Source organism: Pan troglodytes, chromosome 1, assembly GCF_028858775.2.
Source record: "Pan troglodytes isolate AG18354 chromosome 1, NHGRI_mPanTro3-v2.0_pri, whole genome shotgun sequence".
Taxonomy (NCBI): domain Eukaryota; kingdom Metazoa; phylum Chordata; class Mammalia; order Primates; family Hominidae; genus Pan; species Pan troglodytes.
In genome coordinates, this window is record NC_072398.2 from 77,821,358 (window position 1) to 77,848,741 (window position 27,384).

The following is a 27,384-nucleotide window of genomic DNA, read 5'->3' on the forward strand; positions in this document are numbered from 1 at the left end:
CTGTGGAATCTGATTTGGGTCTTTGGGAGGCCAGCTGGAGTAACAGCTTTGTTATAAAGAGTGTTCTGGAGGAATGAGCAGTCCCAGGCAGGTACAGTCCTTTGGGAAACTCTCAAAGTAACTCATTGAACCCCCTATCCTTTTATGAGCTTTATTCATAGAATCCTCATCTTTTTCTCCCTTTTCCCAATCTTTAATAAGAGAACAAAAGATCACTTAAAACAATCAATTTTTAGGTTTATTTTTTACTTTTAATAAGCCAGTACTATAAGAGCACCATTTCAGCACAACACAATCATTTGTGAAGTAAGGGGTTTTAGTTGAGATCTGTGAAAATAGTTTATATGGGAAAGAGGTATGATGGCTCAGAGTGCTGTCAAGAACAGCTTTCTTTCTAAAATGAACCTGTAACTTTCCAACAACCTTCAAATGCACAGAAATCTTAGTTATCATTCTCTAGCATTAGAAGTGGAGCTGGGAGAGGCTCAGGAATACCAGTGGTAGCCCTGGGGCCAGCCAGGGAAGCGAGAGGGTGGCCTTTACTATTTGAATACAGTTTATAACTGTGAAGGCAATATTGCTGTAAGAGAGGAATTGGAGCATTGTAAATCTACTCTGTGCATCTTCCATTTAGGAGATCTTTTACTTATAGGAAAATCAGAAAAATAGCCACAAGCAAAGCCAGAAAGCTAAAGACTTTAAGAAAACTTTCAAAGGGAGATGGAGACTCTTGTACAACTCGAGCTTTGATGACCTTGAATGTTCGGTCCCACTGGGTCATGATGGCATTTCTGGCTCCTTCCCATTTTCCTGGGCCAGTCAAGCGGAACTGGTATGGTGAGCATGGGCCAAAGAAGACGATCAGAGCCAGATGTGGATCCATTAGGAGCATAGAGAACAGGTTGGGTTTTGCATTGATATAGGTCAGGAGTTCATCTATGTATGTGATATAATCTGATTGTAAAGCCTTGCAGTAGCACAAGCCAAACCTTTATAAAAGGAAGATTGGGGAAAAGGTGAAGACAAAAAAGCTGGTAATCTTAGAACAAGTACAAGTGCCCAAAGCAAACAAATACTGCTGCAGAATTTGGGATGGTTTCTGCATTTTCCCCTTTATTTCCCTACCTATCTAACAGTCTCCTTCTGTTTCTTAAATCAAGATGAGTCCCTTCAAAAGATACTTTATACATATGGCTTTTAATGGGTGCTCTGAGTGCTCATAATGCATCTTAGTTCTTTTGTGAAATAATTAGCAATTTCTAGAGGAAAATATATTTTAAAATTTCTAAATCTTTATAAAATTCCATTATTCAGTAATAACAAATCCAGTGATTTGTATAATGTGAAAAGCCACAAAAATCTATAGGGTAAAATTCCCTGAAATGCTGGTATTAGGCTTTAATTAATTAATTAATTTTTCTTTTCCTTTTCTTTTTTTCTTTTTTTTTTTACAAGGTCTTGCTCTGTCACCTAGGCTGGAGTGCAGTGGCATGATCATAGCTCACTGCAACCTTGAACTCCTTGGCTCAAGCGATCCTCCTGGCTTAGGAATAGGTGGGACTACAAGCATAAGCCACCATGCCTAAATAACTTTTATTTTTTTTGTAGGGATGGGGGCTTGCTATGTCGTCCAGGCTGGTCTCAAAGTCCTGAGCTCAAATGATCCTCTTGCCTTAGCCTCCCAAAGTGCTGGGATTACAGGCATGATCCACTGCACCTGGCCCCTAAAATTGTTTGCTGACATGCGTGACAAGAAGATTTTCATTTTATAGCAGTTCTAATTAGTTATCTATTACGCTGGAGTTCCATAATGAAGATCAAATCATATCCCAGGTTGAGGATAAAGAAGAGACATCTAAAATGCTATTATTGTTTTGGAATTTGGTACCTTGACAAGGATAGATCAACCCTTGAAGTTTGGGAATATATATGAACAAGAGAGTGATAATAAGTTCCTTAGATGCAATGATTTTAAAACTTGCTGTTTTTTTTTTTTTTTTTTGCCACAGAACCTTTATTTCAAGTGAAAATGTATATCAAACGCAGAAACAGATGAACAGATAAAACAAAGTGGTTTTATCAAACCACAAAACAATCAGAAATGTTTTGGTTGGATTGAGAGTGAGAGGGGAGGGCCAAGACTCTTTACTTTGCTGGCCATCAGTCTTCCATTGTCTCTAGCCTTGAGTGGTAGCCACAGAGCACAGCATAAGTGAAGACCTTTCCCATAGAGAAGTGCTCAATAAACTTTATTCTGAAAAAGGCCAGACAGTAGATGCTCAGGCTTTGAGAGCCACATTACAGTTTCTATCTCAACTGCTAAACAACTTTGGTACTGTAACACAAAAACAGCCATTGACACTATGTAAATGAATAAACATGGCTGTGTTCTAATAAAATTTTATTTATGGCCAGTATGGTTTCCATTTCATATGATTTTTCACATACTACAAAATTTTGTTTTTCTTCTTCCTTTTTTCCAGCCAATTATAAATGAAGAGCAAAAGCCACACTCCGAATAAAAACAATAGAGCTGATAGAGACTTGTTCAGTGAATGAATGAGCAGACACTTCTAGTGTCAGAGTAAATAGGTACAACTGCTTGCCTGTTGATTATGGATAAGATATGGAATAATGTACCTGGTAGATTAGGGTTAATTATGTAGTACTTGATTTGGAATCCAAACTCTATGTGATACTAGAAAACCATGGGCTGAAGTGATGACTTTGGGGACATTAAAAATTCTAAATTCCCCTTTCCCTTCTCTCTTCTTAAATAGGCTCTCCTAGTATTTTTCTTGTAAGTCTCAGATGCTTCTTTTTTTCTCCAATGTAACTTTCGTCTCTCTGCTATTTTTTTTTTTTCTTTTTCGTTTCCTTTTTTTTTTTTTTTTTACCAATTTCAGTTATAATTTAAAAAGGGTGCATTAAGTAGTTAACTTACCAACTGGGCTTGTTTTCTTTCCTTGCATTAATTTCCTCTATCATGACACTTGGTGGTGGTAACTTATTTACACCTGTAGGATTAAAATAAAAACCTCAAATGCAACTTAAGTTTAGGTCTAGCTGTTGACTTATGGATAAAGATGCTTTACTATGGCTCTCCTTTCACGTCTAGTACCAGCTACTCATTGATCCTTCTGGCAAAAATGTTAGCAGCCTGAGCTGACTGGTTGTACGCTCCTGGTAATAATGCCATCAGCTGAAAAGATAAGCATCTGGTCATCTCACTAATTATTTGATATAGCAGAATCTCACAACTAGTTTGGCTGAATGTTGTCACTCATTTGCTTGAGTTTAAAAATTTTAATTGAGCTAGTTGATTCAGTCAACTGACAGAACTGTTAACTGTCATTTTGTTTTAGTCAAAATAACAGGTAGCTGTGTGCAGTGTGCATGTCTGTAGTCTCCACTACTCAGGAGGCTGAGGTAGGAGGATTGCTTGAGACCAGGAGTTTGAGGCTGCAGTAATCTATGATCATGCCTATAAATAGCCACTGCACACTAGTCTGGACGAGATAGTGAGACCCTGTGTCTTAAAAATAAAAAAGAAAAAATATAACAGTTGACATAGATACAGCCTATGTCAACTGTTATATTTTTGGTATATCAAAAAATATATATATTTTTGACCCCGATATACCATTTATGCAGTAATGGAACAAATCATTATGACAGTATAATTCAGCAAACAATAGAATGCATCCTGCTTTTAAAGATTCTGTTATTTTAAATAGAAGCAGGAGGAATAATAGTCTCAACATTTCCAGTATCCAGAATCACATGGCAAACCAAAAACACATGCCCTGCTATTTCTTACACTTACCTTTCAGGACTCGAACAGCCCACCGAGCTTGTGTTTCTCCTGTAGGTATCATGGAGCCCAAGGGTTTGATGAGGCCAATAATGGCCAGGGTTGGCTTTTGCAGATGTGCAGGGAAGATATACTTGTACAGTGAGGCCTGGCCATCTTCAACTTTCACTACAGACTCATCAAGGAAGGGGAAAGCAAATGTGTATCCAGTGGCAAAGACAATGATGTCAATAGGCTCTTCCTTTGAAGTATTGTTAAATATGACAGAGTTTTCCTTTACCTCTTTTATGCTTGGCCTGATGAACACTTTCCCAGTGATGATGCGTCCTGGGAGCTCATCATTTAGCACAAACTCTTTCAGCTGAGTCCTAAACAAAAACATGAACAGGGAGGAGACTTGTCAGTGAACAATTCAGCCAGCTCTCCCTTCTCTTTACCTTCCTCCCTCATTCTGGGGCTCTCTCCTTGGTTGGACAAGAATTGCTGCAAGTCTTGGGAGATGTTACTTCAGTGGAAGGGGATTCATGAATGTTCAAGAAGGATTATAAAATATGCTTGCCATTTACTAGAGTTTGGAAGCCTGAAGAGGAAGCCAGCACCTTCTCTAGCTTCTGTTTCTCTTGCTGATTTTTAGCATTCATCTATCACTGTCATTCTAGAGTGGGGCTGAGAGCTGAAGGGCTACAAGGGAAACCAGGGACTTCTAGAGTGGATGAGAACTTCTGAAAGCTCTAGTCTCTTCCTAGGAAAAAGTTTTATAAGGGAAACATGCATGTATTTAAAGGAACAAGGGCAGAATTGTCTTTTTCTGGCTATACCTTTGGAATCACAAGACAAACACTTTGTGAGCTGATCTTGTATAAGCTGAGCCATTTTTTGGGCCAAGGTCAATCTTGACAACGGGAAGAAGGCTCTACCATTAGAGAGATGTTGAGGGGCAACTATGGGATTCAGTTTTTCCCACACAGTGAAACTGGGCAAGTGTGTTTCTTTTATCAGCAAAGTCATAGACAAATCATTCTCTTTTGGTTGCTACAGCTGAGGATCAAGTAACTTGCCAAGGTCACAGAGTTCACTTACTACTCAGTGAGCTTGGGTAAATGGCTGAATTTTGCTGTTTCAGTTTCTCCATAATAAAAGGATTATTATAATAATACGTAAAGTGTTGCTGACAAGGTGAAATACATAATTTCACTTTCTGAGTACTTAAGAACAGTTAGCTGTTATTATCAAGCAAATTTGTATCAAGTGTTCCCACACATTCAGCCATGTTGCTGTGGTACTGCCTGGCTTGTATAGGCTGCTGGACAGGCAGAGGCTCCTTCTTCCTAAAAGCCCTTGGCAGTCACATTATATTTACCTGTCTTCTGGTATTAAGCCGTAATTTGCATGATTGAGCCAGTTGTTTATCTTTCGCTCCATCAACCAAGTCACAATTGGAGTTGGGAGGGAATTTCTCAACATGTTCTGAAAGCGTGTCATGAACACCATGTCCCATGGGTAGCCCGAGTCAAAGATTCGGCTGATCACCCATCCCCCTCCAGTGGTGCTGAGGAACACCTGGAAGCAATCAAAGACATCCCTTCATTTGACACTGTGAACACGGCTGGCTGGTTCTGCCAGAGATTCAAGAAGTGTCATGAATGGAAAGGCACTGAAAAGTCTGCCACTCTCAAAATACACCCCTGACAAGATAGTCTTGGTTCTTCTAACTTCTATTTTAAAGTTAATCCTTTTGAGATTAGGATTCAGAGCATCTAGAGTATTAAAATGCCTTAAGACATATTATTGAATACTTATTATCTGCCAGCCTTTAGTAAACCATAGGGACCTAAAGTCTATGTAAGAAAACAATGAACAGGTGATTGCTACTTAGTGTGCTCACTATCATTGTAGGCAGTAAGAACAGGGAATGGCAGTATCAGAGTTGTCTACAGAGTTTCAGTGCAAACTATTGGCTTAAATGACAGCAAAATTCAGTACTACAATTACTTTTGGTATTTGTTCTTTTTAACATTGGCTGTTTGAATTTACCAGTTGACCGAATTCACAAAGCTAATAGTTTTAGTACTTACACAATAAGGAGTTTCCTGTACAATTGTTTACAAAGAAAATAATTAGTTAAGCAATCTGTTGCTTTGCTGATACAAAACAGCTGATTTAACAGATTGTTTCTTCCCCCACCAAACTGGGGAGCCAGCAACTAGTATATATTAGTTAGCTGAATGGCCCTCAATGAGTTTACAGCATAGTTGAAAAGAAGATATATATGATGAAAGGTAATTTGCAACATTAAGAATTTAAAAGTGAAAACGGAGGGGTGCAAATTACAATATTACTTACATTCTGAATAGGGAGAGATCACTTCGTGTTGGAGTGAGATATCTGGGAAGGTAAAGGTAGATTGTAATAGAAGAGAAAGGGGCTCTGAAGAAGAGAGAGGGGTAGCGTGAGCAAAAGGGAACTAAAGACAGGAACTGGAAAATGCTACAGTTGATTATCATGCAAGAAACAGAAGTTAAAATTAAAATGGCAGATTTGGTTCAGATTATAGAAAACTCTCTGATGCAGAGCTACTACGTCTGCAATTTATTTTTTTCAGGTAAAGAGAATAATTAGAGGTTTTTCAGCATGAGAGTGCTATAATGAGAGCAGGCTCTTCTGAGGATTTGTTTGTTGGTAGTTGGGGTCTAGATGGCTTGTTGTGGGTGGCAGTGACCTGTGGGTAGTGGTACAAGGCAAAAGTAAAGTGCAGGGCAAAACCCTTGAGAACCCTGAAGGTAGGAGGTAGAAGAGGATAGTTAGGAACGTAGGCTTTGAGTCAAAGAGACTTGGGTTTGAGAACTGGCTCTGCCACATGCTAGTGATAAGATTTTAGGCAGGTTCTTTAACTTCTCTAAGCCTTGGTTTCCTCATGTGCAGTCAAGGATACTAACAGTACCTACTTCAGTGGCTTGTTTTGATGACTGGATAAAGTAGTGCAGTAAAAACACATTTAGTGCAGTGCCGGCCACAGAATAATCCTAATAAATATTAACTATTTCTACAACTATTATTAGGAGGACAATGCAATATCCTTAGTGTGAGGTAGCATGGACCTGATGAGGGTGTTGGTAATTAATAAGGAGAGGAATGGGCAAATGGGAGATAGTAGCAGGAAAAAGTTGGTAGAATTTTCTGACCTATGGGACTGAGTAGGGAAGAAATATGTCCTGTAGCTCTTGTTGGATGGCTGGGAAAATGACAAAAAAAAAAAAAAAAAAAGTAAAAAGAAGTCAGAGAAGTTGGCTTTGGAGGGAAGATGACAACTGTAATTCATAGAAAAATTTGTGAACATTCAGTAAAAATTAAATTCCATAGTAATCTGTTGTTTGCATGTGAGGCATTTTATTCCTTTAACATTTATCATGGTGTCAAACACCATTTGCTTGAGGCATGCATCTTAAGATAAAGCTCTTCACCCAGTAACATCAGGAATGTACCTTTTCCGCCAGGTGGCTGGCCTCCACAGCAATGTCTGTGCCAGAATTTCCCATTCCAATCACAAGGACTCTCTTGTCCTTAAATATATCTGGATGCTTATATTGCCGGCTATGAAAGTACTGGCCTTTAAAGGCATTAATACCTATAGAAAATAAAAGAGAAGTCACACAGAGAATTAACAGGATCAGTGAATGAAACATAAATATTTTTCAGTTGATAACATTCTTTTGACAGATGATTTTGGTCCTTTTTACTAGTATTCTCAAGTTTGAGAAAATATGAATACATGACTTTACAAGACATTGGCAGGTAATTATTTAATGGGGGTTATTACTCCATCTTACTAGATAGGCCTCCAGTTTTACTTACTGGATAGTTAACTACTGAGCTGAAATATTATGGCATAAAGATATATTAAGCAAAAGTATAAGGAGTCATTATCATTTTAAAGGTTGATAAAAGTCAACAGGGCAATAATATTCTATTGATTAATACTTGATTTATATAAGCTTTTCATAAGCAAGGAGCAAGGACAAAGAAGCTTAAGGGAACTGTGAGTCAGTATCTCTTTTCAGAAAACTTTTTGATCTCTGCTTTGTGCCTGGTACTGTGCTAGATGGTATGGGGGGAATAAGATAAATAAAATGTTGTCCCTATTCACAAAGTTTCATGTTAGTTGGGGAAGTTCACTTGGTGACTGACTGTAACTCAGGCTGAGTTTGCTGGGTTGGCCAGAGTTGGCTCAGAGAAAAAGGAGTGATGTCAGTTACACCAGGATTCAATCTACTGGGCTAACTTGATAGGATACCTTAGGCAGTGATGCTGAATCTTACTGAAACATCACATGAATGGAGAAGGTTTGAAAATACTCTTTTTCTTTTTTAACAGCAATAACTTAAGCAGAAAATACTCTTAAGACAACATTACATAATCAGAAGTAACATGTGCTAAACAAAGAACTTCTTTTTTCCTAAAAAAAGTAATAAGACCTCTACATTCTCAGGGGAAAAATGTATATACTTGTGGGGAGTGGCCTTACAAGGCCTGCTGGCTCTTTAGCTCACCTTGAATTAGTAGAAATCTAACACGAATCCAAGTTAAAACCTAACCACAACACAGAGCATTTGGAATTTAGCAAGGATGCAACCAAGTTCCAATATTTACTCAGCACAGGAACCCAATATGGATCAGAGAACTGTTGCGAAGAAAGAGCTGGAAAGCCTAAGCGAAAATACAATTATCTCTGGATCTCATGTTGTTTTAGATTCTCTTTGGATAGGCTTTGTTTTGGGGGGTCACAAATGGACAAAAATGAGACTCTGTGGCTGTCTCTTAACAGACTAATACTTTCTCTTATCTCACAGGAAGACAGAGTAAGAACTTATATTAGGTAAATGTGGCTGTGTTAGTAAGTAGCAGAATGTCCTATCTAAGAAAAAAATTTATAATATAAAAAAGAAAAAAGGTAAATAGCAGAATGTATATATGTGAATAATAAAAGTAGTCATCTTGGGAAATCATACGTTTATTCTAACTGTGATACCTATTATTTTTACTACGACTTTTTAGTGCACCTTCTCTGGAATTGCTTCTAGAGCTTGTGATACGTATTTTTAAATACCTTCAGTGAATTTGAATTTTTTTTGACAGTTAACAACCATCGCAAGGAGTGTGTGCCATCTAAGCAAGTCTGCTGTTAGTCAGGAGATAGAGAGGTTGGGAGAACTGCTCTTCAACTCTAAAATCACAGAATTTTAGAGCTCAAAGACTCCTTAATCATTTAGCCAGGGATTTTAAATTGGTAGTGGTTGATAAGATGGGTTTTAAGAAAGACTGCAAGCCTTGTAGAGCTCTTCTTGCTTGATTTGTGACGTGTACTGTTGGTTAAAGTAATCCAAGCTCTTCAATTTGTGGGTGAATTTGAGGCTTAGAAAAGTTAAGTGGGCGACCCAAGACTATCAGCTAGGTGGTTGTATATGCTAGAATTCATAGCTGCTGGGTCCCTACCTCTTCTACTCAAACTGAGCATATTGGCTCAATTGCTTTCAGGTATGCTTTATTATTTTAATCTGATGTAAACTTGTGTGACTTTGGGGGGCAAATCCAGGACCATGAGAGGTGTATGTTTAGGGTATTGGAATCACTACAGGTCATATGCAGACTGTGATTTCTCCACTGGACTCCATAAAACTCTATTCATTCCTCCAATACAGGTTACATGTTGCCTTATTCACCTCGATATCCTTAGCACCTAGTGCAATATACTGTAAGTGCTGAATGAATGTAGTTTACTCCCTATGCCATGGAACTTTCTGGATTCTTGCAGTGACTAGGTACTCCTTTCTGGAATTTTGGAGTGGATGGCTGCTCAGAGCCTTGCTCTGCAGGCAAGAATGACAAAAAATTGGGTTGTCTTCTGTGATGATGAGATTCCATTGTTGAACGGGTTCAAGAAGAGGCTATGGAGCCTCTCTCAGAATTGCTGAAAAATAATTTCCTGCATTGGGAAGAAGACTGAACTTGGTTCTTTCCAATTCAATGATTCTATTCTCTGGCAATTTTCAGGATATGCTTTATCCTAATCTAACCTGATCTGAGTGACCTCTGGGGGCAGATCCAGAACCATAGCATGCTCCTAAATTTATTGTGGTAAGATGAGTCTTGGGATCATTCTAGGCAATCATTAGATGATTTGGAGAAAAGTTTCTTAAAGTTTTAACTTTTTGAATGCTTGTTACAGATGAAATAAACCAAACCATTTCATTTTCTGTTCCATTGAGTTAAAATCCAGTTAAAATTTGGCATAGATTAACATGACTATGGTTGCAAAAGGCAGATAAGAAAACTGAGACCCAAAGATGTCTTAAGTTGTCTCCCAAGACTAATCTCCCTCTTGACTATTGACCAGTGCCGTAAACCTCTAATCTAATTGCTATCGCTCACATAAGAGGAACAAATAGAAAAAATTACTTTTTTCTTTATTCACAGATTGACTTTTGTGGCCTCCAAACTCAACTTTGGCAATGTGTACCTGCTGCTGAAGTTAATGACTTGTGTAAGCATCCCATGTCTCAGAAGACTTTCTGAGTGCTACCAGTCACTTGAGGGACATTGAATCTTGGTAAAGCATAAAACTGCTTATAAAGTTATCCATTTTGCTCTTATGTATTCACAGATTGTTTGGAACAAATGAAAGCCAAAAACTGGCTAGAAAATGCTGGCTAGAAAAAAACAAAACAAAACAAAACAAGCCTCCTCCTACCTCCCAACTTTAACTATTTAATGGAACAGCCATAGGAATTCATTCCCAGACCAATCAAGCATCAGAATGGCTCCCACGAGAAAACTTAAAGTTAGTTACAGAAAATGCCGTACCTGGAAAGGAGTCCAGTGGCAAATAAGGATTAGTAAGAAAGCCAGTGCAGACCATGACAGCATCAAAGATGGCTGACTCTTGCTTCTCTTCATGCATAGTGACCACCTCCCATTGGCCAGAGACAGCAAAATCTGAGCATTTTGTTACACTGCAGACTTTGGACTGAAAAAGGAATCACAGATATGATTAGCAGTTGTCAATGTTCCATTAAGCACTTGCCAGTTGATGTACCATTGATATTTTAAAAGTTCTAGAACACAGAATAAACATAATTAATAAGTATAACCCTAGAAACCTAATCAGGTTACCAGACTAATCATGATTCCCTAGACGGAGGTAGTCTAAGCTTGGAGAGATATCTAAGACAAGTGGTGGCATCCAAAAATTTTAAGTGATTTGCTCAAATTCTCACAGAAAGTGACAGAATCAGAATTAGAACCTAAGTTTCTGATGCCTTTTTCATTATCCTTTCTGTTATGCAACCTCATTTCTCACAGGGCTGTCTCTTTAACAAAAATTTCTTTGACAGATACATGGGTAAGATATAATTGAAAACCTGAATTTGGTCCTGTGTATATTAGCTTATGAGGTTTTATAGAATATATTGCTGAAGTTTTTCCAGAACTAGAAAGCAATTGAAAAGTGCTAACATTATGGCCTGAATTTTTTTGAGAGTAGTCCACATTTCAAAGAATCTATTTTTTGCTCTTAGTGAGTACATACACGTCCATGATTACCAGGCTTTGGTTCAGGAAATATATGTACAATAAATCTCAGACAAGTCAAATTTAAAAGGATAAATTATTCACTGACCAAGTGGCTTGCTATCTTTCTTTCTTTTTTAAAGTTTTTAAAGAATATAGGCTTCTTAAGTCCCTCTTAATGGGTTCGCTATTTGATTTATACTATTTGAAGTGCTTTTTGTGTTTCTACATTTGTAGTGCAACTGTCTTTTCTAAAAGTAAATTTTCAGTTAGTTTAAAATCTTTCAAAATAGATTTATTTTTAATCATAAAAATAATAAATATGTAGCCTGGGCAACATGGCAAAATCCCATCTTTACAAAAAAAATACAAAAAATTAGCCAGGTGTGGTGGCCCATGCCTGTAGTCCCAGCTACTCAGGAGGCTGATTTGGGAGAATCACCTGTGCTTGGGAAGTCAAGGCTTCAGTGAGCCATGATAGTGTCATTGCACTCCAGCCTGGGCAACAGAGTGAGACCTTGTCTCAAAAAAAAAAAAGCTTGTCATTAAAAATTTGGAATATATACAGAGGAATGAGAGCAAAACCAAACAAAATCAACTACAGATCACAGTTGAGTAATAGCTGTTTGTGTTTACTTTTTTTTTTTTTTTTTGAGATGGAGTCTCGCTCTGTTGCCCAGGCTGGAGTGCAGTGGTACAATCTCGGCTCACCGCAACCTCCGCTTCCCTGGTTCAAGAGATTCTCCTGCCTCAGCCTTCTGAGTAGCTGAGACTACAGGCCCATGCCACCATGCCTGGCTAATTTTTTGTATTTTTAGTAGAGATGGGGTTTCGCCGTGTTAGCCAGGATGGTCTTGATCCACCCACCTTGGCCCCCAAAAGTGCTGGGATTACAGGTGTGGGCCACTGCACCTGGCCTTGTGTTTACTTTTCAAAACTTTGGTGAACATCTAGCTTTTTAAAAATTGTTCTAAAATGGCCTTGTGCCTGACAACAGTGGCTCATGCCTATAATCCCCACCCTTTGGGAGGCCAAGGCAGGAGGATAGCTTGAGCTCAGGAGTTCAAGACCACCCTGGGTGGCATAGTGAGACCTTATCTCTACTAAAAATTAAAAAAAATATAGCCAGGCATGGTAGTATGTGCCTATAGTCCCAGCTATTAATAGTGGGGAGGCTGAAGTGGGAGGATTTCTTGAGCCTAGGAGGTGGAGGCTGCAGTGAGATAAGATCCTGCCACTGTACTCCAGCCTGGGTGACAGAAACTTTGTTTCAAACAACAACAACAAAATAAAAAAGGTCTTGGGCAGCATGTGGTAAAGGAAATGCTTCAAATTCAGAAATTTTGATGCATTAAAAAGAAGATTTTTATATGTTGTATATATTCATTATGATAATGCTTTCCTTACTGTGTCCATTGCAAAATAAGGAAGTGGAATAAAATACTCTTTGGAAATCTGTTTAGGAGGATGTATTAGTCCATTTTCACACTGCTGATAAAGACAGACTAGAGACTGGGCAATTTACAAAGGAAAAAGTTCTAATGGAGAACTCACAGTTCCATGTGGCTGGGGAAGCATCACAATCATGGCAGGAGCAAAGAGGAGCAAGTCATATCTTACATGGATGATGTCAGGCAAAAAGAGAGCTTGTGCAGGGAAATTCTGCCTTATAAAACCATCAGATCTTGTGAGGCTTATTCACTATCACTAGAACAGCATGGGAAAGACCTACCCTCATGATTCGGTTACCTCCCACTGGACCCCTCTCACAACATGTGAGAATTCAAGATGACATTTGGGTGGGGACACAGACAAACCATATTACTCTACCCCTGGCCCATCCCAAATCTCATGTCCTCACATTTCAAAAGCAATTATGCCTTCCCAACAGTTCCCCCCCAAAGTCTTAACTCATTTCAGCATTAACTCAAAAGTCCACAGTCCAAAGTCTCAACTGAGACATGGCAAGTCCCTTCCACCTATGAGCCTGTAAAATCAAAAGTTGGTTAGTTACTTCCTAGAAACAGTGGGGGTACAGGCATTGGGTAAATACAGCCATTCCAAATGGGAGAAATTGGTCAAAACAAAGGGGCTACAGGCCTCATGCAAGTCCGAAATCCAGCAGGGCAGTCAAATCTTAAAGCTCCAAAATGAACTCCTTTGACTCCATGTCTCACATCCAGGTCACACTGTTGCAAGAGGTGGGTTCCCATGGTCTTGGGCAGCTCTGCTCCTGTGGCTTTGCAGGGTACAGTTTCCCTCCTGGCTGCTTTCACAGGCTGGCATTGAGTGTCTGCAGCTTTTCCAGGCACATGCAAGCTGTCAGTGGATCTAACATTCTGGGGTCTGAAGGATGGTGGCCCTCTTCTCACAGCTCCACTAGGCAGTGCCCCAGTAGAGACTCTGTGTGGGGGCTCTGACCCCACATTTCCCTTCTGCACTGCCCTAGCAGAGGTTTTCCACGAGATCCCTGCCCCTGCAGCAAACTTCTGCCTGCACATCCAGGCATTTCCATACATCCTGTGAAATCTAGGTGAAGGTTCCCAAACCTCAATTCTTGACTTCTGTGTATTGCAGGCTCAACACAATGTGGAGGCTGCCAGGTCTTGGGGCTTGCACCCTCTAAAACCACTGCCTGAGCTCTATGTTGGCCCCTTTTAGCCACAGCTGGAGCAGCTGGGATGCAGGGCACCAAGTCCCTTGGCTGCACACAGCATGGGGGCTCTGGGCCTGGCCCATGAAACTACTTTTTCCTCCTAGGCCTCCAGGCCTGTGATGGGAAGGGCTGTGGTGAACACCTTTGGCATGCCCTGGAGACATTTTCACCATTGTTTTGGGAATTAACATTCGGCTCCTCGTTATTTATGCAAATTTCTGCAGTTGGCTTGGATTTCTTCTCCAGAAAATAAGATTTTCTTTTCTATTGCATTGTCAGGCTGCAGATTTTCTGAACTTTTATGCTGATTCCCTTTTAAAACTGAATGCCTTTAACAGCACCCCAGTCACCTCTTTATTGCTTTGCTGCTTAGACATTTCTTCTGCCAGATACCCTAAATCATCTCTCAAGTTCAAAGTTCCATGAATCTCTAGGACAGGAGTAAAATGCCACCAGTCTCATTGCTAGAACATAAGAAGAGGCAGTACATTGAGCTCCATAGAGACAGCATTGGGGCAAGTGAGAGCCGGATGGGCACTGGGCAACTCTGTGCCTCACTGAGGAAAAATAACTAAACATTGGCAAAGGAGATTCTAAGAAGCCAAGAGACAAAATGTCATCATATGCATTTTTTGTGCAAACTTGTCGGGAAGAGCATAAGAAGCAGCACCTAAATGCTTCAGTCAACTTCTCAGGGTTTTCTAAGAAAGGCTCAGAGAGGTGGAAGACCATGTCTGCTAAAGAGAAAGGAAAATTTGAAGATATGGCAAAGGCGACAAGGCCCATTATGAAAGAGAAATGAAAACCTAAATCCCTCCCAAAGGGGAGACAAAAAAGAAGTTCAAGGATCCCAATGCACCCAAGAGGCCTCCTTCAGCCTTTTTCCTGTTCTGCTCTGAGTATCACCCAAAAATTAAAGGAGAACATCTTGGCCTTCCCATTAGTGATGTTGTGAAGAAACTGGGAGAGATGTGGAATAACACTGCTGCAGATGACAAGCAGCCTTGTGAAAAGAAGGCTGCAAAGCTGAAGAAAAAATACAAAAAGGATATTGCTGCATATTGAGCTAAAGGAAAGCCTGATGCAGCAAAAAAGGGATTTATCAAGGCTGAAGAAAGCAAGAAAAGGAAGAGGAGGAAGATGAGGAAGATGAAAGAAGATGAGGAGGTAGATGAAGAAGATGAAGATGAAGAAGATGATGAATAAGTTGGTTCTAGCGCAGTTTTTTTTCTCGTCTATAAAGCATTTAACCCTTCTGTACACAAGTCACTCCTTTTAAAGAAAAAAATGGAAATGTAAGTCTGTGTAGGATTTGTTTTTAAACTGTACAGTGTCTTTTTTTATAAAGTTAACACACTACCGAATGTGTCTTTAGATAGCCCTCTCCTGGTGGTGTTTTCAATAGCCACTAACCTTGCCTGGTGCAGTATGGGGGTTGTAAATTGGCATGGAAATTTAAAGCATGTTCTTGTTGGTGCACAGCACAAATTAGTTATATATGGGGATGGTAGTTTTTTCATCTTCAGCTGTCTCTGATGCAGCTTATAGGAAATAATTGTTGTTCTGTTAACTGAATACCACTCTGTAATTGCAAAAAAAAAAAAAGTTGCAGCTGTTTTGTTTACATTCTGAATGCTTCTAAGTAAATACAAATTTTTTATTAGTATTGTCCTTTTCATAGGTCTGAAATTTTTCTTTTTGAGGGGAAGCTAGTCTTTGCTTTTGCCCATTTTGAATCACATGAATTATTACAGTGTTTATCTTTTCATATAGTTAGCTAATAAAAAGCTTTTGTCTACACACCCTGCATATCATATGGGGGTAAAGTTAAGTTGAGATAGTTTTCATCCATAACCAAACATCCAAAATCTTGATCAGTTAAGAAATTTCACATAGCCCACTTACATTTACAAACTGAAGAGTAATCAATCTACTCAAAGCATGGGATTACTAGAATCAAACATTTTGAAAGTCTGTCCTTGAAGGACTAATAGAAAAGTATGTTGTAACCTTTACATGAGGACTCTATTCTTTAACTCCCATTACCATGTAATGGCAGTTATATTTTACAGTTCCCACATTAAAGAAGACCTGAGAATGTATCCCCAAAAGCGTGAGCTTAAAATACAAGACTGCTGTATTAAATTTTTTGTTGACATTAGTCTCACTGAAGACTATGAAAATGCTGGTTATAGATGTCTTTTCCCATTTATCTAAATATGGACTGCTCAGGAAATGAGACTTTCCATTAAAAGTATTTTTAATTAATTGGGCCAGCTTTTAAAACAAAGATGCCACATTCAAAATAGCATATATTTTCCTATATTATGGTTTGCCCCCTCATAAATCCAAATAGGAGGAAAGAAGACACTTAAATTTTTCATCTCAGTTTGAATTATTCAATTTATTTGAATGATTTTTCTTTACAAAACAAACTCATCCATTAGTCATGTTTATCTGCTTAGCAGTTTAGGGAACAATTTGGCAATTTTGTGATTTTCAAGATTATCGTTTTCTTAAGATGCCAGTATTTTAAAATAGTGTTATTGTAATTTTACACGCTTTTGTGATGGAGTGCTGTTTTGTTATATAATTTTGACTTGGATCCTTTCCATTTGCATTTGTTTATGTAATTTCAGGAGGAATACTGAACATCTAAGTCCCGGATGATACTAATAAACTAGTAACTGCAGAGGTTTTTTTTAAAACAAAAAACCAAACAAGAGTCACCTTTGCTCCAGTTCCCAACAAGTTCCTCCTCTCCATCTGAGACCATCTCAGCCTGGACCTTATTGTTCATATCACTATCAGCATTTTTGTCAAAGCCATTCAACAAGTCTCTAGGAAGTTCCAAAGTTTCCTACATTTTCCTTTCTTCTTCTGAGCCCTCCAAACTGTTCTAACCTCTGACGTTTCCACAGTTCCAAAGTCACTTCTACATTTTTTGATATCTTTTCACCAGCTCCCCACTCTACTGGTACCAATTTACTGTATTGGTTTTCATGCTGCTGATAAAGACATACCAGAGACCTGGCAATTTACAAGGGAAAGAGGTTTGATGGAGAACTCACAGTTCCTTGTGGCTGGGGAAGCCTCACAATCATGGTGGAAGATAAAGAAGAGCAAATCACATCTTACGTGCATGGCAGCAAGCAGAGAGAGAGCTTGTGCAGGGAAGCTCCACCTTATAAAGCCATCAGATCTCATGAGACTTATTCACTATCAGGAGAATAGCATGGGAAAGACCTGCCCCCATGGTTCAATTACCTCCCACTGAGTTCCTCCCACAACATGTGGAAATTCAAGATGAGATTTGGATGGCGACACAGCCAAACCATATCAGAGGACTTTTAAGGTCATGAATGTGAATGCAAATTTTATTTTCCACTTGTTTTGGTCAATGTCTCCATTTGTGTTGTTTTCTGTGTATAATTCTCTGTGAATTCCTCATCATCCTTACCTCTGATAGGGGAGGGAGAAAGGAGAAGGGAAACATAGATTTTCATATGTTTCTTGGAGAGGAAACAGAGAAAAAAAGGAAAAAAAAAAGGACAAAAAGGATATATTATTCATTTGTCCCTGTCCTACTACCTTCCTCCTGTCTCCAACCTCTGAAATGGGAGAGGAAGGGGGCATTGTAGAATAACAATATTCAAAGATTTTTCTATTCTCAAGAATATCCAGAAAAGATTTCTTTCACATAGCAAGGTTCTCTTGTGTATGGGCCACTGCACGTGTCCATTCCTATAAAGGTATAGTCAAGAAGAGAGTGGGAGCTGGGAGCAGTGGCTCATGCCTGTAATCCCAGCACTTTGGGAGGCCAAGGCAGGAGGATTGCTTGAGCCCAGGTGTTTGAGACTGCATGGCCAACATGGTGAGACCCCATTGCTAAAAAATATAAAAAGCTAGCTGGGTGTGGTGGTGTGCACCTGTGTTCCCAGCTACTTGGGAGGCTGAGGTGGGAGAATCACCTGAGCTTAGGAAGTCCAGGCTGCAGTGAGCCATGATCATGCCACTGCACTCCAGCCTGGGCAACAAAGTGAGACCCTGTCTCAAAAACAAACAAACAGACAAAAAACCAAACAGGAGACTGGGGAAGGGGGCTGGTGGTTCTCAGTGTCCATGTGGGCAGGCATTTGGCCCAAGCTGAAAATGTGGCTTGATATTTTTTAGGTTCCCTAAGATACTTGGATATAAGTATTGCAAACTAAAATTTTATACTTGTGAATATTTACACAAAGTATCCTCCCCCACCTCCAGATTTACTTGAAGTGGGGAGTGAGTATAGGGAGAAAATAAATACAGCCAGGTGTCATTAATATTGCCAGTTTAGTGTCTCATCTACAGAGCCCAGGGCTAGGCTGGAGAGATAAGAGAAAATAGGTAGGAAATACTTTCTGACTACTAACTGATGTTTTGTGTCTTACCTTGAATTGAATGTGTTTCAGAAGGTCAAAGTGGTTTGCATACATTTTGAGATATTCCAGGAATTGAGAATTTGGCACATAGTTTGGATAATCTTCTGGGAATGGAAAGTCTGAGTAACAAGACATCTCCTTGCAGCTGTTGGAAACCACAGACTTGTAGAGACTGGCTCTGCCTTCTTCAACATGTTCCTGTACAAACAGTGCACACACATGAACATTCATTGCATGCTCATAAATAAGCCTGGGAAGAACTCACTGGTCCAGATGCACACAGTATCATTGCCAAGCACAGGAGAATATAGAAATACATGAGAATCAGGAAGTAGTCTTTATTTGAATGATGGACAATTGCTAGGTAATTTGGTTTTATGGGGTATTCTGGAAATGATTATGGAGAAGATGGTTCAGAGTATGAAGGATCTTGTATCCAAAGTTAAGGAATTTGGATTTTACAGGAAGGTTATGCCAATCTACTGAACGTTCTAAATATAGAAGTGATTCATATCACTTCTAAATTTTGGAAAGATAACTCTGGTTCTACAAAAGGTGAATTAGAGGGAGCTGGGAAGGAAGGAAGGGGGTGCTAGCCAGGAGCCTAATACACAAATCCACTTGATTGCTAATGAGGGCATGAGCAGAGGCAATGACAGCTGGAACCCAGAAAGGTGAGATTTGTGAGATGGCAGTAAGGTAGAACACATAGGATTGCAAAACCAATTAGATTTAGGGGTTGAGAGAGGAAGCAGTCAAAGTTTTCCAGATTGGACAACTGTGTGTGGCAAAGCACTAACAAATTTCCCATCCCCAGTTTTTACTCAAATAACTAGCAAATACCAATATCTCATAAGACTACTGCAAAGTTGAATGATAAACAGTTTTAGTAATGTCTTTAATATACATTGCCTCTGTCTTTTGGGGAGTAGTATGGAGGATTATTCTAATTTCAGTGGCAAGGTTCTTGTATTTTAACATTATTTACCATCTTGCATATGTATAGTTCATTTTTCCTGTGAAATAAAAATTATTTAATTTATGTGAACAAGTAGAAACATGAACATAAATCTCACATATGGAGAGGGCTTTCTCTGTTTCTGCAAAGGATGTGAATTGATATCATATATAGATTCCTGTATCTGTCTGAAATATACAGCAATCACAGATAACAAAATTATAAACATATCTCTGTGGTTTAAATTAATGTTATTTATCTCATTGACTGATAAGAGTTGATTACAACCTGCTTGTCTGTGGCCCACCTGTCACACAGACTCAGCTAAAATGCTTGCGAAAGATGACTATTTAAATCTTGATATTTTATTCAGCTGGAATATCTAAAGCAGTGTTATTCAAACATAGTCTGCAGAGCAATACTGATATGAATGGTTTGTTACTAGTCTGTTACAGGATAAATACAGAAATCAAGAGTAAGCATTTAGAAACTTTTATAGCAATAATTTGACATTGCTCAATATGTAAGCATGTGGACACCGTTTTGTTGAACAGGATATAAATCAGTCTTGTTTTTGTCTAATTTGTGTGATGAGTTTGAGTTGTGTACTAGTCATATGCCATAGGACTGTATTATCATGTGCGATGTTTTAAGGTTATTTTGAAAACTGTTATGCAAAAGTGCATAAAATCTGGAATCATTTTCTTTCATTGAAAGATTATTTATATTTAATCGTACAGTATAAGTTACTTGAACTGGCTACGGATAAAAGACTGAAGATATAATAAAAAAATGTAGCACTATCAGCTTCATTTTGGATAGCAGTTAAAAAAAATACACTGAACTTGCTGAGACTGGTTTAAAAATCTCTTCCTCATTTCAATCAACATACCTCTGTGAGCCTCCTTTCTCTACTTTGACTGCTGTTAAGCAATGTTTAGAAATAGTTTAGATACACATTATCCCCTGCAAAGAGCATTGCCATCCATTCAAACCAGATTAGGTAAATTGACAACCAGGAAGCAAGATTAATTGTCATATTAAAAACCTTAAATAGTAATATAAAAAATGTGTATTTAAAATGTGTCTACCAGTGTTTAACATGGAGAACTGCAATTTCATACAAAATATTTGTTTGGCAAAAAGTTACAAAGGTAATGATGACTCTCTGTGTCAATTGCCTATGTACTCACTTTCAAAGAACAATGTGTTCATTTTTTTGTAATTGTTTTCCTTTATATCTATGTTGTTTAATGACACTTACTGAAATTAATTTTATAATTTCTGACTCTATAAATTTCAAATTTACATTTTGTATTTTTTGTTTGTGTCATTTTCATTTTTCTAAGGTTCTTTTTTTTTCTTTTTCTTTTTTATTTTTCTTTTTTTGAGACGGAGCCTCGCTCTGTCGCCCAGGCTAGCGTGCAGTGGCTTAATCTCTGCTCACTGCAAGCTCTCCCTCCCGGGTTCATGCCATTCTCCTGCCTCAGCCTCCCGAGTAGCTGGGACTACAGGCGCCCGCCACCACGCCCAGCTAATTTTTTTGTATTTTTAGTAGAGACGGGGTTTCACCGTGTTAGCCAGGATGGCCTCAATCTCCTGACCTCATGATCCGCCTGCCTCGGCCTCCCAAAGTGCTGTGATTACAGGCATGAGCCACCTCGCCCGGCCGGATTCTTTTTTATTATATTTGACAACAGTCTACAATTAATTGGAAAAAAACTTGATTGTTCTTCACTGTTTGAGAAGCACAGCTCTGTAGCTCAGCGCCTTTTAATTTTGTTAGGAATTGCTTGGGTAGTCTTATTAACATGTGGATGCTGACTCTGTAAGTCAGGGTGAGCCTGAGATTGTGCATTTCTTTCTTTTTTTTTTTTTTTAGATGGAGTCTCGCTCTGTCGCCCAGGAAGGAGTGCAGTGACCCGATCTTGGCTCACTGCAAGCTCCGCCTCCTGGGTTCACGACTTTCTCCTGCCTCGGCCTCCCGAGTAGCTGGGACTACAGGCGCCGGCCACCACACCCTGCTATTTTTTTTTTTTTTTTTTTTTTTTGTATTTTTAGTAGAGACGGGGTTTCACCATGTTAGCCAGGATGGTCTCCATCTCCTGACCTCGTGATCCGCCCTTCTCGGCCTCCCAAATTGCTGAGATTACAGGCGTGAGCCACTGCCCCTGTCCGAGATTGTGCATTTATAAGAAGCTCCTATGCAGACGCTGCTGGCCCATGGACCATATTTTGAGTGAGAGTGCTTTAGGATGCCCAATAGGATGTATAGACGCCACATAAACACTTTTGAATTTACCAGTGGCCACATTAAAAAAGAAAGAAGAAACAAGTGAAATTAATTTTAAGAGTATATTTTATTTAACTCAATATACCCAAAATATAATTTTTCTCTGTATATATAAATATAAATTTAATATATATATAAATTTGTGTGTGTGTGTGTGTGTGTATATATATATATACAAATTAAAAATTTTAAAGCATTTTGTAATGGCATATTTAAATATCAGCAATTCATTGGAACTGGATAAGCCAGGGAACCATTTATTTTATGAGAACTTAAGGCCAATGAACTAACAAAAATAGAGGGAAAAATAACCCTTCTGTTTCTCAAAACGTAGGAAGATAATTTTCAAGGCAGAAAGATGAAGCGCTTCCAGGAAACACTGAAGCCTGTTGTGAAATAATGTATCACAGATGTTAACATATGAGAAACTGTAGCTTACAGAGGAAACTTAGCCCTTAGGATAAAATCTAAGACCAATACTTACTCTTGTCTCTCTTTCCTTCTATTGATTGTTTCTCCTGGAAATAGAAAAGGTCTGGAGTATTTAGCATATATACAGGGAGTATGAGTCCATGCCCCTTCTGAATGGTATTGGTGGGACCTGGCCCCACACCTCCAGTGTTCGCCTCACTGTGCAATCTGCCCCAGTGATTCCCAGGCCCTGCCAGGCTTCAATACCCACCCTGCACCCTCCCACCCGTGCTGCAGACACTCTGGGAATTGTACCTGGTGGGGGGTCCACCAGTTGCCTTGAACTCCGAGTGTGGAAGCACGTGCCCTCTAAAAATGGAGGGGGCGACTTAGGAGAAGATTTTTGTTTTCATGAAGAGAAAATGAGTGAGTAGAGAAAAAAGGAGAGGAGGGTTGAATCATGGAAAGAGGGAAGAGACTAAGAGTATGAGCAGAGGGGTTTCTGTCCTTCTGGTCCACTTTGGTCCTGCAGCACAGTTGGGAGGTCACCATCACCACTGGGACACTTGCTGGGACTCCTTGAGACGCAGCCCAGGATTTGCCTGATTCTTGAGCTGTGAAACAGACTCCAGAAATGCATGCAATGTAGTTCTTAACAGAATAGGCCTCAATGTCAGACTGCCTAGGTTCATACTCAAGCTCTACCTTTTTAGCTGGCTGATCTGGGAATTTTCTTAACTTCTCTCAGTTTCCATATCTATATGCTGGAACCGCAATATTACATAGACCCTAGGAGAAATTGGAGTGATAGCTATCATGCTAATGGAACAATGAAGCAATCGTATCATGCTAATGGTACTAATGGAACAATGCCTCTAGGCTGTCAATAATTTTAATCATTATTTGTATTATTCTTTCACAGCTACCATGGAAATTTACTTTCTTGAGCTTGCATCCTTCAGGCAGGAGTGTAGGCAATGGGAAGAAAATTTTGTCAGGTCAGTTCTTTTCTTTCTCATTTTAAAAACAGATATAAAGTGATAATAAAATTCACTCCTAGATAGAGACCTTCTCTCTATATGCACAACATTCACGTCTCCTGTTCTCCAAGAATGTTAATTTCTTCCTTCTTTTCATTTCCTTAAAACATCTGGCACCCATTTTACTTTGTTGCCCCTTCTGCCTAGTGAGAGTCAGACTCTCACTGGAGGACAGGGTCCAGTTTCTGGGTCTATATCGCAGGAGAGCTGTGGAAACCTCAGAGGAAATTTGGGGAACCTCCAAGAATGCAAGCTCCATGAGGATAGGGGCCTGTCAAGGGTACCCCACTAGGATGATAGTAATTAAAAAATGTTTATTGAATATACGAATAGACGTTTTAGAAATAAGGCTTTTAATGAAAGGTTACAGGAATCAGATTTACCAAACCTAAAGAAGAAATAGTTGAGGAACTATTCTTGTGATTTAAAAGGGTGAAGTATTTTTACACTTCATCATTGCCCTCACTGAATATAAAAAATGTGGTATGTAAGGCATATAGTAGGGTTTCAATCAATGTTTGTTGAATAAATGAAAGCGTGCATGTGCCGAGGAAAAGAACTGGATACACATGAGGAAAATATCATTCTAGGGAGGGTTACTGGGCCCCAGCAAATATTACAGGGAGGTGAAGGATGAAGCACAGTGTATTTTTACCCCACAGTACTGTTAGTCACCTCTAGATGATGTCTGTGTGCTTTTACCTGAAGACTGGGTAGCTGGGATTACAGGCGCACACCACTATGCCTGGCTAATTTTCATATTTTTAGTAGAGATGGGGTTTCGTCATGTTGACCAGGCTGGTCTCGAACTCCTGACCTCAGGTGATCTGTCCACCTCGGCCTTCCAAAGTGCTGGGATTACAGGTGTGAGCCACTGGCTGACCTTCTCTATTTTTCTAATTCTCCAAGGTCTCTTCCTATACTAAAATTCTCTGAAAGTAATATTTGATGATAATTCCTCAAATTTTGTTTCAAGTATCACTTTATAATGGCGATAGTCAACCTACAGTGTTACTTTCCTAAGCCTCCCCTCCCTCTCAAGAGTCTGAGAAGTGTTTCACACACATGTCCAGCCTCTACTTGGGTCAGAAGTGGTTCTTTATCCCTGTAGCATTTTTCTTTTTAGTGGTTTCCACCCTCTCTCCTTCCCCAGTGTATGATGTTCTTTCTTTTTCATTGTAACTCATGCCTTATCTCTCTTTTCCTTAAAACTGTGGTAGCTGGGAGAGGCCAGAGTCAAGACATTGTGAGTATCCAATGAAATGCGGTAATTTATTTATTTATTTTTGTCTTTTTTTTTTTTCCTTTTTATGGAGAACGGAACGGGGTCTTGTTATATTGCCCAGGCAGGTCTTGAACTCCTGGGCTCAAGCTATCCTCCTGCTTCTGCCTCCCTAAGAGCTGGGATTACAGGCATGAGCCACCGCGCCTGGCCAAAATGCAGTAATTTATGATGTCTATATTCTCTGGGGCCTCTCCCTATCTGGAAATGGAAACTGTCACCACATGTGTTTTATTGGATCTCTGCAATTTGCCTTTCTACTTTTGCGTTATGGTCCCTTCCACCCTAAGGCAGTAAGAATTCCCTTCTGAACACTTTGTAGCAAGCACAGCCATTGCCAGGGCAGGGTTTTTGATTTTACAGGTTTTAAATGGGCCACCTACCTTGAGTGCAAAGACATCTCTATCCTTTTGTGTGTGTGTGTGTGTGTGTGCCTGTGTGTGTTGGGGAAGGAGGGAAAGGAATGTCTCTAGAAAGACTCAGGAGACTCATCGCATATTAGAGCTGAAGGCACCTTCAAGATTGCCTAGTTTAGGAATGTCCAGTCAAGCTTTTGAGAAATCTCAAGGTATTACAGAGGTGCCTAAAAAGGCTGCAGTGTCAAGAGAAGGCTGCTGCATGAAGGTGAGGGTGGATTTTCCTAAGCCCCTTACTAGTTCAGCTTTTGTATGTGTTTCATACTGGTCCTATGTTTTCATTTTATAAATGAGGTAATAGAACTGGAATGACTTGTAAATTGGGTGCCATTTTACCTTGGCTACTGCTTGATATTCCTCTTACTAATCTTTTTGATGTCCTATTGCATTCTCCACAATATTCTTTTTTTTTTTTTTTTTTTTTTTGAGATGGAGCCTTTCTGTGTCACCCAGGCTGGAGTGCAGTGGTACAATCTCGTCCCCCAGGCTCCAGCGATTCTCCTGCCTCAGCCTCCTGAGTAGCTGGGATTACAGGTGCATGCCACCATGCCTGGCTAATTTTCGTATTTTAGTAGAGATGGGATTTCGTCATGTTGACCAGGCTGGTCTCGAACTCCTGACCTCGGGTGATCTGTCCACCTCGGCCTTCCAAAGTGCTGGGATTACAGGCGTGAGCCACCGTGTCTGGCTGACCTTCTCTATTTTTCTAATTCTCCAACCCCATTTGCCACCCCCACACCCTCTTCACCCTCGCAGATGCCATATTTTCTCGATAGAATTGAGGCCTCTGGTGTGCGTGCTCTTATATCTTCTTCCTCTACCTCAAAATTTCTCTTCCATGTTCACCTTCCCTTCCCCTCCAATCTCTGGGGAGGGTGTATCTCTTGTCTCCCCACCTTGCCAGGGCTAACCCTTCCACTGGTACCTACAATTCCACTCCTCCCTTTTCCTGCCAGGATTGCGTCTCAATTTGGATTTATGTGCTCAGTTATTTCCGGTCATCCAGATAGTTTCTATTTGCCTACAAAAATCTTTGGGTCTTCCTATCATGCAAACAAAACAAACACAATGACCAGGAAATCTCCTTAATTTTGTTCCTCATTACCTATTGCTTTTAAAACTGAGTATAAACCCCTTGCCCAAACATGCAGCCACCCTTTTCCCTCCCATTCTTCCTCTTACGTGTACCTTATGAACCAAAAAGCTATTTTTATTTTCTGAATATGCCCAGTACTTTTTCTTTACTGTCCCTACCCTCCCTGGTGTCTTCTGCTCAATCTTGTCTACCTGTTGAAATTTTTCAAAGTCCATCACACACTACCTCTTCAGTGAAGCCTTTTCTGGCTTCCTAAATGTGGCTATCATCCTGCTCTCAATGAAATGCTCACAGCACTATTTCTGACTTGCAGAATCCTAGCCTTCTTCCATCTACCTGACAACTCCTGAGGGCAGGGTGAATCCTTCTCATTTTTGTGTCCCCCACTGTGTTTTGTGCTTTGTGCACTGGTGTTTGACCTACCTGCATCACACAGCTGGAAATGGGCCCAGCTGGATCCAGACTCATTTCTCTTGATTCTTAGATCAATGATTTTTAGTGTTAATGATTAGGTGCCTGTGACCTATACAAGGAGCATTTATGTCTGGTGCTGCAAGAGACTAAGTACTGCTTTTGATCTTTAGGTTTAGTTTTTGTTTTGACTGAGATTACTTTAGTCAAATAACTCGGCTAATTTAGTTAGGCAGTTTCATCTTTCAAGCCAACTCCTGACCCTGACTGATTAGATATGCTTGTTTGGAATAATGTTAAGAAGGATTCTGAGGCTCCCTAGGGGAAAGGCATCATGTTTGATTAGTAATGTCTTCGATGGACATGGGAGTGGGGAGATTTTTGGCCTAGGTGTCAGGTTTCTGCCATCCTGTTGGAACATATGTGGTTTGATTCCTGAGAAGAGGCATGCTCTTTTACCTTGTCCTCTTTGGCAGTCTCCATGCATTGATGATCACATTTGGTGGGTACACTTTAAGATATGCAGTTCTTTATGTGAGCCAAGCCGCCTATGCTGGAGGACTGTGACTAAACTAGTAACCTTGGCCTCTCTGGAGTTTTACTCACTGAGCTAGAAAATAATTACTTTATTTCAGTTCCAAATTCTACCCTTCTGTAACAGAGAAATGCTGTGTCTTTCTCTCAGCCCCTCAGGGGCTCTGAGGCGGGGCTATCTGATACCTTGCTTCTTTTCACTCTTTCTGACAGCTTTCTCCTCAGCAAATTTAAAGCTCATGGGAAATGTTTTTGCTCAAAAGGAGGGAAAATAGAAACTCTGGAAAGATTTGATGCAAATGTTTCCCTGACTGAGCCATGGAGTTCAGAGAACATTTTCCCTGCCTGGCTTCAGGGTTTCAATGGCTTTAAGAAGGGCCCTTGTGATCTCGTGGGGCCCCAGGCCAGGCAAGGGTGGGCTTTATAGTCCCCTTTCCTCGGTCCTCACCCCTTCATTCCTTTCTCCGATCCAGGCAGTAACCCTGCTGAGAC

General features: G+C 39.8%; 1 protein-coding gene and 1 pseudogene across 3 annotated transcripts in view; one reads left to right on the top strand and one right to left on the bottom strand.

The window, feature by feature from the left end:
• Nucleotides 1–216: 216 nt before the first annotated feature.
• FMO1 (flavin containing dimethylaniline monoxygenase 1) overlaps nt 217–27,384 on the bottom strand; it is a 37,455-nt gene continuing 10,287 nt past the window's right edge. For 2 of the 3 annotated variants that reach the window (XM_001142786.7, XM_009438189.5), the window contains exons 3-9: nt 18,461–18,649; nt 10,673–10,835; nt 7,297–7,439; nt 5,175–5,374; nt 3,827–4,182; nt 2,945–3,017; nt 217–989 (exon numbers count right to left, since the gene is read on the bottom strand). In XM_001142786.7, coding sequence (XP_001142786.1) covers nt 647–989; nt 2,945–3,017; nt 3,827–4,182; nt 5,175–5,374; nt 7,297–7,439; nt 10,673–10,835; nt 18,461–18,649 — 1,467 coding nt within the window. In that variant the 3' untranslated portion in view covers nt 217–646. The remainder of the gene's footprint in view (nt 990–2,944; nt 3,018–3,826; nt 4,183–5,174; nt 5,375–7,296; nt 7,440–10,672; nt 10,836–18,460; nt 18,650–27,384) is intronic. The other variant, XM_001142411.7, reaches the window with a different exon arrangement.
• Nucleotides 11,823–15,697, top strand: LOC129135512 (putative high mobility group protein B1-like 1; annotated as a pseudogene).